Source organism: Motacilla alba, chromosome Z (genome assembly GCF_015832195.1).
Source record: "Motacilla alba alba isolate MOTALB_02 chromosome Z, Motacilla_alba_V1.0_pri, whole genome shotgun sequence".
In the NCBI taxonomy this organism is placed as follows: domain Eukaryota; kingdom Metazoa; phylum Chordata; class Aves; order Passeriformes; family Motacillidae; genus Motacilla; species Motacilla alba.
In genome coordinates this window covers 30,656,382-30,673,007 of record NC_052046.1, presented here as the reverse complement: position 1 = coordinate 30,673,007, position 16,626 = coordinate 30,656,382, and the positions used below count along the sequence as shown (strand labels likewise).

General features: G+C 43.7%; 1 protein-coding gene across 2 annotated transcripts in view; it reads right to left on the bottom strand.

Moving 5' to 3' along the window:
* Positions 1 to 2,594, bottom strand: part of COMMD10 (COMM domain containing 10) — a 150,014-nt gene extending 147,420 nt beyond the window's left edge. The window contains exons 1-2 of one of the 2 annotated variants that reach the window (XM_038123862.1): positions 2,486 to 2,594; positions 2,242 to 2,332 (exon numbers count right to left, since the gene is read on the bottom strand). In XM_038123862.1, coding sequence (XP_037979790.1) covers positions 2,242 to 2,332; positions 2,486 to 2,517 — 123 coding nt within the window. In that variant the 5' untranslated portion in view covers positions 2,518 to 2,594. The remainder of the gene's footprint in view (positions 1 to 2,241; positions 2,333 to 2,485) is intronic. The other variant, XM_038123863.1, reaches the window with a different exon arrangement.
* Positions 2,595 to 16,626: the final 14,032 nt, after the last annotated feature.

The window sequence follows — 16,626 nt, the reverse complement described above, 5'->3', positions numbered from 1 at the left end:
TTCAGATATTGCCTTCTTTTAAAACCCAATTACTAACAAACATCACATTTAGACCACTTAGCAATTCAAAACTGCAAAGCTAGACAAGCAAAACAATGTAGCTCTCCAAATAAAAAAAAAATGAGGCAATTACACAAAACTTGCAATGATCACAACGTTTATAACAAGAGTATCAAAATGGAAATATTATTTGAATCATTAGTTGTTAAAAGGAAACACAGAGTTCCCAGTGTCTGCATTGCTAAGGCAATGAAGTTCATTTCAAGCTTCCAGCAATTTAACCAGTTACTTAGGTACTCCAGAAAGTAAAACTATTCATGAGATTGAGTGGCTACAATAACCACTTCAGCTCATGTATATGCCAATTAAAACCATAAAGAGCTACAAAAATGCTATGGAGTAGTGAAAAAGAACAAACCAAACAAACAAAAAGTTGGTGATGCATTCCTGTTACCTAACAGTTAATATCCATGCAAAACAGAGAAAACTCTCTGCATTAACAGTGGCATCCAAGCTAGTGATGTTAATAGAAAAAAATAAAAACATACAAACCAGCAGCTGAATCAAATGAATCCTTACAGTCTCACACTTACAATCTTTACAATATCTGCATTTTTTTTCATGCTGCTCCTGTAATGTTTTACCATTTAGCCTACATGCATATGTGTATAGAAAACAAATTCTGTGTTTCTTTTTATACTTTTTCTAAACACGAAACAATGGAATAAATAAAATCTGACACCGTAAGACAATGAAACTAACAAAATAATTTCCGGTGCAAGATTCATTTATCAGTTTCCCCAGCAATATTTAGTACAAAGTTTAGAGTTAGCCTGCATTTGACATTTCAGCACTGTGAAATGAAACTGACTACTGATTCGCTTTCTCTTTTTTTAATTTTTTTTTTTTTTGATTCTGCAATTAATAATCATCTTCTGCAAAGACGACAAATATTTACTAAAAGCTCTGGATTTAATTTTTATCCTCAATTCCACAGATATTTTTAGTTGATGGACATCCACAAATGCAGAAAAATACATACAACACCCATTTAGTGTTTCCTTTGTGTTGTAAAACACAGAACTTGTAACATTTTCTTAAGAAAGGATGTTATTTGGTGGTTAATCTTTGCATACTTTCAAGCCTAATCAAGAAGAAAGGTGAATTAACCTTTGAAACACAGAGCAGCTAACAAGCTCTGAGTCATGTGCAGCATTTAGAAAGACAAAATACTTGTTGGGAGAATTGCCTTGTTAAGGTTTAGGGCCTGACATGCATCAGTGACCTCAGACCTAGGTAAGGGTAACAAAACCTGGGAAGAAGGATGTACCACCAATAGTAAACACAAAGAATGCAGAATTTATGGGCTCAAGGACATTTGACAGAACTCCCAGAGAAGGGAGAAACTGATAAAGCCAATTCAGCAACTGTGCTGAAATCAGCTCCAGCTGGGTAAAAGGTAATTCCTGCAGAGGAATCTGCAACCACAGGCTCACAGACCACAAACCCAAAAAGCCCACTGACTCAAGGAAAGAGAAAGACTGAGCATGCCGACTAATTAGCAGGGGAAGCGAGAGAATCATCAACCAGTAGAAGACAGAATATTAATTAATAAGAACTATGTAACTTGTTGCCAATGAACACTAAAACCTTTGTCTGCTAAAATGTATAAATGGTAAAAAGTTTGGATGCTTGGGGTGCTTGCCTGGGGGAATGCCACTGAAAATAGGGCCTGCACAATCCTAAAAAAATAATCAGTGTCTCGCTCGAGTGTGTAATCACTGGCTTTTTGCAAATCGGGTACCAAATCCGATTTTTGTGGACAACATTCGTGAGGGCAGAGGAGGAGATTGTGCAAAAGGCCAAGAAACTCGCGGGTCCTCTGACAGCGCTCTCGGAGGCACCAGCCCCTGGAGGAGGCAGGCTACAACAAGCATCACTCGTTCGCATGCCATTCACCTTCTCACGCCATTCGTTACCGGACTTTACTTCACCTCCCAGATACAGTTCTGGAGAACTAGTGAATGAAATCAAGAGCTAAAATCCTTAAGAAGGAGCGGAGCGGGGCGCGACGGGGCGGAGGTTCTCTTCAGGCTCCGCAGGCGCGCCGGCCTGGGCTTGGCCCAAGCTCCGGCCGGGCCCGGCCCCGCGTCCTCCCAGCACCGCCGAGCCCCCGCTCCCGCCCCGTCCCGCCCAGCCCAGCGTCACACGACCCCCAGCCGGCTCCCCGCGCTCCCCAACCTTCAGGTGCAGCTTCTGGAGAAGGCGAGAAAGGAGCCGCGGAAACCGGCCCGGGTCCACGGCGTTGAGCAGCGACACGGCCCTGCGGATGCTGGGAGAAAGAAGGCAGGGGTGTCAGAGGGGCCCTGGCCCCGCTGCGCCCCGGCTCCGTGGCAATACCTGCTCCGCCCCGCACGGCCCGGCCCGGCCCGGCCCGCCGGGGCAGCGCGGCCCGGCGGGAGCGGCGGCGCCGGAGCGCCGGTACCTGTCTGTCTCCGGCACGACGGGCGCCGCCATGGCTGTGGCGCGGGCCCGCCCCTGACGGCGGCCTGGCGGGGCCAAGACCTGCTGCGCCGCTCTCGGCGAGGGCAGCGCGAACCCAGAGACTCTCAGAATGAACTTGGTGGAGAATGACATCTGGGATCGTCCTGTTCCAGCCCATCATCGGGCACCACCCTGTCAGCTAGACTACAGCACTGGAGTGTCACGTCCAGTTTTTCTTTAAACACCCCCAGGGATGGTTGACTCTACCACCTCCCCGGGTAATCCATTCTAATGTTTAATTACACTTCCCGTGAAGAAATTCCTCCTTAGGTCCAGCCTTAACCTGGCCGGGCGCAGCTTGAGGCTGTGTCCTTTTGCCCCGTCGCTGGTAGCCTGTGAGAAGGTGCCGAGCCTCCCGCGGCCGAAGGGCTGCGGCTGAACCGCCGGCGGGGACGGGTCCGAGCCGCCCCGGTGCCCATCAGCAGGCAGCGGGGACGAGTGCTCATCCTTGAGTCTTATCCCTGAGCCCTCGCTGTGTGGTACTGTTCAGCCCCTCAGGTTCCACAGGGACATTTGTTCCCATATGGGAGTGCACCGTCAGCCCTAAAATACCTGTCATCACCATCCTTGTTTGCAGGCCATGAACTTGTCAAAGCAAGCTGCCACCCTTACAGCAACAACGAATTGTTCTGGAAGCCATGGAATCTACAGTTCCCGCCTTCCCCAAACAACCTGTGCCCAGGTAATGCTCCCAAAGTCCCACCCCATCCCACGCCATTGAACTCGCCTGCATAAGACAGAGAACACACCATGCCTTGTTTCAGGCCAAGTACAAGGTTCTCAAGCTACATGAACAGAAATGTTAAGTTTCAAGCATTGAATTTTGTGTTTCTACTCCACTTGAATGGATGTAATGTCTGTGAGACCTCTATTTTCCATCAGGTTTGGCTGAAATTGAAAAACAGGATCAAAGACAATGGGATGAGCAAACAGAGGAACAGGCAGCATAACTGCATAAGCCTTGTTTTCCTAGGAAGCCAACTAAAAATACTAAAAGTCTTTTGGAGACTTCTTCAGAATGTGGCTGCAACGGTTTATAATGTGTGTCATGAAGTAATAAACAGTAATAAATTATGGTAACCTCAAGAGACAGGTGGGAAAAGGTTGAAAATTTTTGAGAGTACTGTGAAGAAATGTTTTATAAACACATGTATGCTGAAATCTTGCCTCTGTTAACTGAAGGGAATTTAGACAGTAGGGTCAACTTTAATATGGTCACCATTGTAGCCAGAACATCTGAAAAGATAATGTCTGATTAAACAGACTTGGCCTTAAGAAGCAACTTCAGTAGGAAAAAAAAGTGAGAGACGTGGCCATATTCCAGCAGGAGTTTGAAAGTAGAGAATTCCTGCTTGAGACTTAAAACACATTTGTGCTATACTTGTCCTGGTTAACCCAAAATGTTATTGGATTCCATATCTGTGCCAAAAATAGTTACTGACACTTTAAGGCCCAGCGCCACAGCCAGAAACGGAACTGCGTGGCAGGTGGAGGTGGTGCCAATCCCTTTAAAATATTGGAGCACCCAAGCCAAGTGCTCTTTTCCCTTATGGCATTTGCTCAAGGCAGATGTTGTTTCAGGGTTTTTTCTGGGCTCACAACAGTAGCAACCCAAAAAGCTGCATTTTACAATCAGAACTCATTTCAGAGTGAATTTTGCAACACCTGTCAACTGTGCAAAGCTTGAGCCACTGAGACACTGTTTCTTCCCTTCTGCTGCCTCCGAACACACCAATGGCTCAGGAATAGTAGCACCAATGCCAGCAGAGTCCAGTGGATGACAGGAGACAGACAGCAGCACCAACACCCACCGAACAAGAGCCTGACAGTGCGGGGCCAGAGTCACACCCAGCAATGCCAGTGATTTCTGTCTGCCACCAGAGCTACTTTGTAAGCTCCTACCTTCCCAGGACTGGTTTGCCACCAGCTTCCCTTTGTCTTTCAAACCACAGCTGGCAATGTGGGGCCACCATCCTGGAGGGGCGGTCACTCTACCATTTTTAAGTTTCTCTTTTTTCCAGGAGGGCCAGTGAGATTTAGCAATTTACTATCTAATAGTGATTCACTGTTATTTTTTGCCTATTGCTGTTTCGCATGTTAGTAAACCATTATTTTTTTCATTTACATCTACTCATAGTCATTTCTCCTTATGGTGGAAATGGACTGGTTAAAACTATAAGGGGAGGCAATTCATTTCAGATTGTCCACTTTTTAAATTGTCTTAAACTGAGACAAACTTTTACCAGAAGTTGGACCCACAGTCACTGTTATGAATGGCCATTACATTTTTCAAGCTATTGTTCTGTGATGAAATACAATTATATTCAATTATGTCATGTGGTTTTCTGTGCCCTTATGAAACATACAAAAAAAACCCAAAAACAAAACCACAATATTCTTACAAGAAATTTACTTGGCTAAAAAAGAAAAATGAGTGTTTTGCTCCACACTGAAACAAAACAACATATCTTTTTGTGCTAGGAAATCTCCCCCGAGAGCAGAATTTTGTAAAGTTTGTTCAGGCAAAATGAGCAAGGGCAGCTGGAAGGCTAAACAATTGCTTACTTATTTCATGAAGTTTCAGTTGATACAGGTATTGGATGCACTGCTCAGGTTTGCTGCCAATTCTCTGGTTTTACAACTTGGACCTATTTAAAAGTGTTTCACACTTTGCTGCATCAAATGAATATTTAAAATTAAAAATCAGGAGAATAAACATTAAGAACTCAACTGGGCAACCTGCTCCAGCTGGACTTGCTTCACACAGGAGGTTTGACTTGCGGGCCCTGGAGGCTTCTTCTACCCTGTATGATTCTGTGTTCAGACCCTCCCTGAAGAAACACAGGAAAGAGAGATTAGAAACAATAAATAATGTAGCTAACTTGACAAGGTGCTGTCAAGTGCACCATAATACAACTTTTTATCCTAATATCTTTTCTGTTACTAAATAAGAATTCTAAAATGTTATACGATTTCTCAAATATCCATTTATCTGTTATTGGTTTGCACTTGCACCCATGTCATGAATGAGTGTTTTAAGATTGTTTAAAGAATCACTGGCAAAATTATCAGTAAAAACAGGTTTAATATAATAGATTCTATAGGCCCTCTCTACTACTTACCAGATGGTCAAGGCACACTGAGGATAGAAAGGGGAAGGATAAAGGGGAATATAGCCTACAGGCCCAACAGCACTTAATTTAATAGCATTTAAAACTTCAATTCTATTGAAACTAGTACTTCAATTCAACAGCATTTAACTTACATTTTAACTTAAGTTAAACAATTTAAGCAGTTAAAAATCTAGGACAGCAGCGTTTCTCCCACATTTGGTACAGCACATGCACACTCGTATGCACACAGAAAAAAAAGAGTGGCTGACTGCTGTCTAGCAGGTCAGGCTCCAGCCTGTGCTGGTACTCGGGGTTATTCTTCCCCATGAGTAGCACTCTACACTTGCCCTCCTTGAACCTCGTTAGGTTTCTTTCTGCCTAGCTCTCCAGCCTACCAAGGTTGCACTGAAGGTCAGCACAGCCTTCAGGTGGATATGCCACTCCCCCCCAGCTTTGTATCATCCCCAAACTTGCTGTGGGTGCATTTGGTCCCTTCATTCAGGTCATGGACAAACAGGCTGAGTAAGACTGTACCCAGTATTGATCCCTGGAGCGTGCCACTGACTACAGGCTCCACCTGGATTCTGCTCTGCTGGTCATGATCCTCTGAGCTCAGCCATTCAGCTAGTTCTTGATCCAACTCACTGTCCAGTCATTTAACCCACATTTCCTGAGCTTACCTCCAAGGATGCTGTGGGACACAATGTCAAAAGCCTTGCTGAAGCTGAGGTAGACAACATCCATGTCTCTCCCCTCATCTCCCTATCCTGCCATGCCAACTGAAAAGAGCTGTAGCAACTGTAATGCATTTGATGCAAATATGTATTTAAGGATATTTGAATATTTATTCAGAAAGCATTGGCCTGTATTTCTTTAGTCCATCTCTTTTGGTTTTTGCCCTAAAGTGAGTCAAATCTGTATTCTACCATAGTATGGATGGATATAGACAAATGTCAATCGTGTTCTTACAGGAGATTTTTAAAAGGATAATGAAATTTGTCTGGAAAAAAATTCAAAAATGTATCTTTTTTATTTTTTCTCTCTCCTTTTTTTTTTTCCTTAATGCTTTGATGATGCAATGGGTTTGAATGGCACTTTGCCATATGCAGAAGTTCGTTTTAAGCCAGGAGGAACAGTGGTCTTGTAACTGAAATATGTACACTTTCTGGAACCACAGATCTGACTTTTCCGAGGACTGACTGCTCCTCGCTGTAGAAGCACTGAAAGTAAATTGAATACCTTGAGGTTTACTTAAGTTATCTAATGTTAAGTCTCCATTTGGACAGGAATCTCATTACAATTTTTATATAAAAATGTGGGAGCTTAGTTTGGGAAAGATCTCAATTTTCTGGCCATTGTTTTACACTGTTACAATCTATTGTACTTCCTAGTCTGTGTTTCAGAAGTGCTATGTTATACAATTTTTCACTGTAGAACTTTGCATGAAGGATTTGCAAATACCGAGCAGGGGAAAAATCAGCATTTTGTGTCCCTTCTAGTAGCAGAGAAATAGACAAGAGAGGGGTGGTCCTGCTGCAGCTGGCTAGCTAGCCCAGCCTTGTGTCCCAGCTTTGGTCTGCCATATTCAAAACTCCCATTTCTTAACTCACCCAATAAAGCCCCAGAGGTTCATGGTCTTTTGTGTACTTTCACATCTTAAAAGTCAAATTTAATGGCTCTTGCCTTTGCCTTTCCTGAGCCACGTGCTAATAATTCTATCAATACTTCCTTTCAATTGGCCTTTGTTGTAGAAGCAGTGGTAAGTATCCAATACAATATGAAAGAACAGCTATTATGGTTTTTTTCCTCAGAGCCGTGGCAACTTCAGATGTAGAGAAGTAGACACATTGTTAAATAGAGAGTGTTCTTAGTGGATAGATTCCTAGCTTGTTGTCTAACTCAGTGCAATGAAGGCAAACAACAAGATGCTGTGCATAGGTCTTATTTTCTGAGTTTTCAAGTTTTCAAAAGGCAGGAGATGCACAGTGTAGTTTTTGGAATTAAAACAATTCCAATAACACAATGCCCAAGTACATAGGAGCTTAGAAGGGAAAGAAGCACCCTTATGCAAAAATCTTATGGGAACACACTGTTCATTTCCCTGAGATTAGTTTCTTTGTAGTAATAACATCTAATAAAGCAGAGGGTGAATATCTCTTCCCAGATAGATAATGGGAAATACAGTGGAAGACACAATAATTTCAAATTAAACAAACGGAATCAACTTTTAGGCAGAGAATTGAGATATTGAGAGATGGTATCTTACTTTAGGGTGTAGTTCAATATGTATGTATCTATACTCTCCCCTTTCCTTAAGCCACAATGGGATTACTTGTGAGCATGAGCTCATTACATGAGCAAAGCAGCACATGGACAAGGAAAAGACAGGGAAAGTAAATTCACAGAGCCACAAGTTGTTTCAAGTGAATAATCTGGGGAGGAGGGGAGGAATTGGGATGAGAGAGAAGGACATACAGACCTTAGGGAAGAGTTCATTGATTTGCTTTCCCTTAACCAGTTTTCTAAAGCAATCTTATTCCATAGGGAAAAACATATTCTGTTTAGACTGATTTATAAGGTGTAAGATGATCGGAAGTCATCTGGAGCATAAATAATCTCTCAAGAGACTACAAAATGTTCTCTGCCATTTCTCTTAAGGGATTTAAAACCATAATGTCATGCAGTGTGGTGTTATGTCATTGCCTAAGAAAACTGTCAGAAATGGGCACTGTGTTGCTATTTGTGTCTACCACTTACTTTCACAATCCATATAGAAATACGTATAACATGTTTTCTTCTTTCCCATGTACATCTGCCCTAATAGAATTATACTTGTGCACTCTGAACTGCTCATTTGGAATTTGGGGAAAAGTTAGCAGGATCATTGCAACAGTAGAGTTATTTTCAAACCACAGCAGAACTGCCTCTGCTCTGTTATTTCTTTATCTTGGCTCTCGCCTTTCTTTTATTTTCAGCGTTTGTGCTCTATTTTCAAGGTTGCAATAAGTGTGTTTGTGATGGAGTTCTCTCAGACTTTGCATTTAGCTATGGCTGTGACTGAGTCACAGTCCATTTTAAAAACCACAGAATAGCACAAATGAATTCAACAATAGGATTGCCACTAATCTGGTATTAACCGCATTACTCAGAAAATGTAATATGCAGCCTTACCACAGGAATCCATGTGATAAACTATTTAGTGTTTTGCCTTAAAATAGAAAGAAATAGATGATAATTCAAATCTGTCCATTTTAGGTCTTGAGGTTATGTCAAAGGCTGCCATCTTCCTGTCAATTTAAATCAACCTTATCTTCTTGAAGAGCTGTTTGTTCCATCAAATCTAGAATGAGTCTATGGCACATCTGGAAGAAGAAACAATTCCTAACTTAAGACTTAAGAGCAGTGTTATGTTTGCCCAGTTATCCAATCACGATAAAAAAAGCCAAACAGAATTAAATGAAGCAGCGATTTTAATGAAGTAGTTTAGAATAGATAAAATTTAATACACTCAAAATGTTGGCAGTATAATTTGGTTAAAACGAGGTATAATCTGGTTCTTCTAATAGCGCATAAGCAAAAATTACCATGGGGTACAGGGTGCGAGGGCTTTGGGACCCCTGCCACCTCACGTACAAAGTCATTAAATTACAATTCCCCTTTTTATGCTGTGTGCTATCACCATCTCCTCCCATTTTCAATTCGTCACAATCCTATCTCCACCCTCATCATCACCTTCATCACACATGCGCCACCATCTCTTTTAGGTGGTCTCACCACTCTTTGGGGGTCGTCTGAGGAAGGCTTCTCCTCTTCCTCAGGTGTCCTTTATTTCACCTTTGAATTACACATGCACACCAAGCTGGTATAATATGAGCCAAAACTAACATTATATAAGCCAATGCCATGTTCTAACATTAAAGCAATAAATCTCATAAAATTAACATGTTCCTGATTTCCACCCAAGTTTTTCCTCTTTTTCAGATAAATTTAGTAATACTTATCTCTACTCCTTCCTGTCTTGAACATCTGCAAGAGAAAGAGGGGGGATGGATCCCTCCCCTAGCATTTCACTTTTTAACCATTTTATTATCTCCAAATATTAATTACTGTATCAATATTAATCACTGTTTCAATTTAGTCAGCACGAATCACACCTATTTATCACAGCAGGATTTCCACCTACCTTAAGAAATTTTGTGGGCTATTTGGACTCCTGGCAGAAGTCAAAGGATACTTGGGGACCAGTGAAGTATATGAGGAAACATCATCAGATCCAATTACCAAATGGAATGTTTTAGCCACCATAGGAGACATTCTTATGATTTTTTTGGTGGTTTCTTTTTCTTGGTAGTGAGTGTTTTTATAGAGTCATATAATTTTTTAGGTTGGAAAAGACCTTTAAAATCATTGAGTCTAACCACTAAATCATGTCTTCTAGTGCCACATCCACATGCCTTTTGAGTGTTTTCACAGATGGTGATTCCACCACTTCCCTGGCCAGCCTATTGCAAAACCTGACTACCCTTTTGGTGAAGAAATTTTTCCTAAAATCCAATCTAAAAGTCCCCTGGTGCAAATGGAGACCATTTCCTTTCATCCTATTATATTACTTGTTACTCAGGAGAAGAGACCAACCCTCACCTGTCTACAATCTCCTTTCAGATAGTTGTAGAGAGACAAAAGGTCTCCCCTGACCCTCCTTTTCACCAAGCTAAACACCCCCAGCTTCTTCAGCTTTCCCTAATAGAGCTTGTGCTCCAGATCCTTCAACAACTCCATTGCCCTTCTCTGGACTTGCTCCAGAATGTGGACATGCTCCAGAGTCAAGGTCTGTCTTGTAGTGAGGAACCCAAAACTGGACACAGCACTCAAGGTGTGGCCTCACCTTTACCTGGTACAGGGGGACAATCTCTGCCCTGGTACTCGTGGCTACACCACCAGCCAATGGCCTTTTTGGCCACTTGAACGCACACTGGCTCATGTTCAGCTGCTGATGACCAGCACCCCCTGGTCCTTTTCCTCTATGCAGCTCTGCAGCTCTCCAGCCACTCTTCTCCCAACTCCTGCATGAGGTTGTTGTGGCCTAAGAACCCGGCCCCTCACTTTGTTGAATGTCACCCAGCTGGCCTTGGCCTATCAATCCATCCTCTGTGGATCCCTCTGCAGAGCCTTTCTACCCTCCAGCAAATCAGCACTCCCATCCAACTTAGTGTCATCTCTGAACTGACTGAGGGAGCACTCAAACCAGTTGTTTACCAGGACTGGCCCCAACACTGATGTTGTGGTGTGCCTTTTGATTTCATGATTAGTAAGTTCGGTTCATCCCTGTTGTATGGTTCTGCCCTGGTTTTCCCCTCCCCATCAGTTACTGTCACTCCCCAAGTCTCCACCCCAGTTGTTTTAAATTTTGCTGAATCATTCTGGTAACCCCTCCCCAAGTCCCTATCCATCACTCGGTGGTCCCTCCTTTCTTTCCAGAGTCTTCTACCATGGTCATCGAGTGATTGGTTTAGGGGCCGGGGTCCCTCCCCCTGATTAAGTGTATTGGATTACCCACATGTCTATCTTTTGTATCCCTCCGCCCTCCTGTTTTCCTATTGGGCTTTGGTTCAGCTCCACCCCTGTTCTCCACCCCCTTTATAAACCCATGTCATCCCTGTCCCCTGGTCTTTGCCCAGTTGGCTCCCCTGGAGTTAATAAACCTGGATTTTGTCCCCGGATAGAGTCCTCTTTTCTTCGCCTTGCCTCCGCTGCCTCCTGCAGAGTTCCAGCTAGGCTCCCCTCAGATCCTGCCATGGTTCTGGGGAGTGCCCCCCCCAGTGCTCGCTGTGTCAGGGTTAGCCGCCGGCTATCCAACTCTCCCGGAAGAGAGTTGAGAGGGAACACAGCGCAGCACACTGAGGCATGGGGAATACCACTTCTGACCAGGCTCTAGCTGGACGTAGCTTCATTCACCTTCACTCTCTGGCCATCCAGCCAGTTTTTAACCCAGGGCAGAGTGCCCCTGTCCAAGATATGAGCAGTCAGTTTCTCCAGGAGAATTTATCATTATATGGACGATATTTTATTTGCTCAGCTGCAACCTTTTACGGGTCAACAAATTCAAAAAATACATGATGCTCTGAAACTACATGGGTTGGTTGTAGCTCCTGAAAAAATTCAATTATCTGCACCCTGGAAATATTTAGGATGGTCACTTACCAGTCAGGTTGTTACCCCCCAGAAACTGCAATTAAATGTTAAAATACAAGCATTGCATGATGCCCAAAGGTTACTTGGCGATCTGCAATGGCTGTGCCCTCCTGTGGGCATCCCAAATGAGTTATTGTATGAACTTCAACCTTTACTAAAAGGAACTGATCCGGCACAGCCTGTCCATATAACCTCTGAGCAGGTTAAGGCACTTCAACAGATACTGGACTGTGTGACACAGGGCAGTGTCTGGAGACAAGATCTTAACCTCCCTATACAGCTGACAGTCTGGTGTGGAACTAAATATTTACTGGGTCCACTTACTCAGCAAGACAGAAAAACGGGGGAGGCGTGGGCCTTGGAATGGATATCTCCTCCACTTCAACAGCATGACCCTTCAAAATATCGAAATTTTGGCTGACTTGCTCAAGAAGGGTTGTGAATGGGCACTACAGATTACAGGAAAGGAGCCTGATCAGATACGGATACCAATGAGAAAGATACATTGTCCTGGTACCTGATAAACAGTATGGAATTACAAAAGGTGCTGTTGGGACCCAGAAGCGTGATCACCACTGATGATATTCCCAGTATACCGTTGAACTGGATAGGGCAGTGGGGTTGGATGCAATGCCCAAAAAGGTCACAGAAACCCCTGTCGGATGCCTCACAGCCTACACAGATGCGGGAAGAAAATCCAGAACTGCTGCAGTGACTTGGCAGGAAAAGGGACAATGGCACCATCAGATTCTCCAGGCCTCCGAATCAGATACTTTACAAACGATGGAGTAATTGGCTGTTGTTTGGGCCATGATGCATTTTTCTGGACCTCTCAATATAGTGACAGATTCTTTGTATGTTGCAGGAGTGTGTGAGCGAATAGAAGATGCCTCTATAAAAGAGGTTCAAAACAGGAGGTTACATGAGCTGTTTACACAGTTACAGAGGGCAATTAAGCTGAGAAAGTATCCTTTCTCTGTTATCCATATCAGAAGTTACAAATGGGATATTGGCCTAGGAGAGGGTAATGCACGAGCAGATAAGCCTGTCTCAATCACTCAAGTGACCCCAATTCCCAGGCAGACTATAGCCAGGGAGGCACACTCCATATTTCACCAAAATGCAAAGGGCCTCCATAGAGAATTTCAGATATCTATGGAAGAGGCATGGGCAATAGTCAAAGCCTGTCCCATATGTAGCCATCATAATGGGGGCTGCGGGTTAGGTCTGGGAGTTAACCCCAGAGGGCTGAATACAAATGAGACCTGGCAAATGGATGTCACACATGTTGATGAGTTTGGGAGGTTAAAGTATGTGCATGTTACTATAGATCCCCATAGTCATTTTATATGGGCCACAGCACAGACCGGTGACAAAGCCAGGCATGTAGAGAGGTATCTCAGTAGCTGCTTGGCAGTAATGGGAGTGCCACGGTGCATCAAGACAGATAACGGGCCTGCTTACTGCAGCAAAAGAATAAAGCAGTTCATGCAAGTGTGGGGGATAGAACACTTGACAGGCATCCGTAATTCCCCGACAGGACAAGCGATTGTAGAAAGAGCTAATGGTACCTTGAAAAGATATGTAGGTAAATACACAGATATTAGAGAGCCACAAGAAAGATTGCTAATCTGTCTCTACTCACACCCAACGTGTCCATGATCTTAAATATGAGCCAGCACCGTCATAGAAATAAAAGAATGGCTCATGCATTTACTGCTGACTGCAAAGACGATGTAAAATTTTGGTCCCCAGGGTCCATAGTGGCAGCATCCTTTTTGACTCAGGAGTATCGGTAGCAGGTGCCCATCCCATTTTAAATAAGTTAGGATGTTGGCTTGCTAAACAAACCAATGCCGCCTCTTTGGCACTTTCTAGCCTTTTGACTGATGTTGATTCTGTTCGTCATGCAACACTTCAAAATAAGGCTGCAATTGACTTCCTTTTACTTGCACAAGGCCATGGCTGTGAAGAATTCAAGGGCATGTGTTGCATGAACCTCTCTGATCATTCGCAGTTCATCCAATCCCAGCTCTCTGAGTTACGGAGGCTAACTGGAAACTTACAGGTAGAATCAGGCTTTGGTATTGATGGATGGCTCAAATCTTTAGGCCTGGGATCATGGTTACGCTCTATTGTCAAGGTTAGCATTATCGTGGGCATTATAGCTTTGTTAGTGGTGTTAATTTTGCCTTGTTTTTGAATATGCTTACAGAACATGGTGCAGAGGATGATATCTGCTGCATTTAATCAGGCCACTCTTGTTCAACAGAAAAACGGGGGAAGTGTGGAGGATTTTGTGGACAGTTGGCTAGCTGAGAAAGGTCACACAGACATAATATCATTGGTTAAGCAAGAAGGAGACAAGTATAGGAGTCAGCAGTCAGTATAAGGCAAGGACACTGTGCCCTTGGTGCAACAACAGGATAAGGAGGAAGATCTTTGGTTAGAAATATGAAGAAAAGCAGAAAAGCAGCAACAGTATAACTACAAGAATGCAAAAGTAGGTGTAGCTGGCTGATAAGTAACTAACCAATAATGAGCTCGCCTTTTGCAATATGTATGTTAGTCTCATTAACACCAATATAAATATGTGTGCCTATCAGTAAAGTTTGAGACTTGCTGATCATTCATATTGCGTGCCACATTTCTCCTGCCGATCCGACAGGAACACAGCGCAGCACACTGAGGCATGGAGAATACCACTTCTGACCAGGCTCCAGCTGGACACAGCTTCATTCACCTTCACTCTCTGGCCATCCAGCCAGTTTTTAACCCAGGACAGAGTGCCCCTGTCCAAGATATGAGCAGTCAGTTTCTGCAGGAGAATGCTGTGGGTAACAGTGTCAAAGTCTTTACCGAAGTCCAGGCAGACATCCCCAGTCTTTTCCTTATCCATTAGGCAGGGTCATCCTGTCACAAAAGAAGATCAAGTTAGTCAAGCAGGACCTGCCTTTCCTAAACCCAAACTGGCTGTGCCTGATCCCTTGGTTGCCCCATCCACGCCTAGTGAAGGCATGTGCTTCATATGCTCTCTGGCACCAAGGCCAGACTGATAGGCCTATAGTTCCCTGAATGTTCCTTCCAACCTTTCCTGTAGATTGGCATAATATTCACCAACCTTCTGCCATCTGTGACCTCATTAGTTATCCTGGACTGCTGTTACATCATGGAAAGTGGCTTGGTGAGCTTTGCTGACAGCTCCCTCAGTAACTTTCAGTGGATCCCATCCAGCCCCATGGACTTGGGTGTGTCTAAGTGATATAATGGGTCAGTGGTCATGACCCTTTATTATGCAGGCTTCATTCTGATCCCCATCCCTGTCTTCCAGTTCATGAGGGTGGGGACCCAAAGAACAACCTGTCTGCTTTAAAAGACAGAGGCAAAGATGGCACAAAGTGCCTCTGCCTTTTCCTCATCCTTTGTCATGATGCATCTCCCCACATCTATGAGGTAAGGAGATCCTCCTAAGCCTTCCTTTTTTTCGTGATCACCTAACCACAGAATATGCTGAGTCAGAAGGGACATTCAGTCCTGCACAGGACATCCCAAGAGCTACACTATGTGCTTGAGAACATTGTCCAAACACTTCTCTATTGTTATAGGTAAAAATTGAGCAAGCCAATTTAATAAAAAAATGAAAAAATAGAATTTATTTCGCAACTGCTATACAGTCCCAATAGCCAATCAATCGAGGGACAGCGCTGAGCCTGGGATCGGAGCTGGATGAACACTGGCCTGACCTCTATGACATCAAGCCCCCACGGTTCACGTGTGCTGCATGGCAGAGTCCGTTCTTATACTCTTTTTCTAGCCCGAGGCTCAGTTCTTTGTCTTCTTTCAGTGTCTTCCATATTCATGTTGGGTTCTTTCAGTGTCCTGTGCTGCACAAAACCTTGTCCGGAAGCGATGCACGATATCGCTCGGTTACTGGAATCAGGCATTCAGATGTACCCGATGGCTCTGATTATCTGTACTGGACATCTTCATGGGCCACCATAGCTGGGCGGCTCCTGGTCATTCCAGCCACAATGGTTGTCTCCTGTGCCAGGCTAGGTTCTGTTCATATGTTAATTTCCTTCCTGTCAGCTGCAACTCCTTTATCCCGTGTGGCTGCTCTCAGTCCCAACCACAGTGTTTCTTAAGAATTTTATAATTCAGACATATTCTTTATACACACAGTTTTAATCAGCACAAATTACTAAATTACTCGTAACATCTATGTATTTATGAAAACATTTGATGTATTCATAAAAACATTTATGTTGTCTTTTGCAGCAGTAGCCAGATTAATTTCTGGGTTTTGTCCCTTATATTTCTTTCCCTGCATAACATCACAACATCCTTGTAGTTCTCCTAAGTTGCCTTCCCCTTCCTCCAAAGGTGATATATTCTTTTTTACCCAGAATTCCAGGCAAAGCTCTCTGTTCAGCTAGGATGGCCTTCTTCCACATCAGCTTGTTTTTTGGCTGAGAACATGAGAACAGCTGGCACCCTGAAGATTTTCTTCTTGAAAAACCTGGACTCCTTTGACATTCAGGACTGCCTCCTCACGGATTTTGACAACTAGGCCCCTTGACTCCTTCCTAAGTTCAAGATTGCACTTATGCTGACTCCCTTCATTTTTTGCTCTGAGAATTGAAAACTCTATCATTTCATAATCACTGTACCCAAGATTGCCTCAGATGATCACATCACCCTCTAGTTCTCTTCTGTTCACAAAGAACAGGTCCAACAGGTGCCTCCCCTTGGCTGACTTGCTGTGTCAGAAAATGGT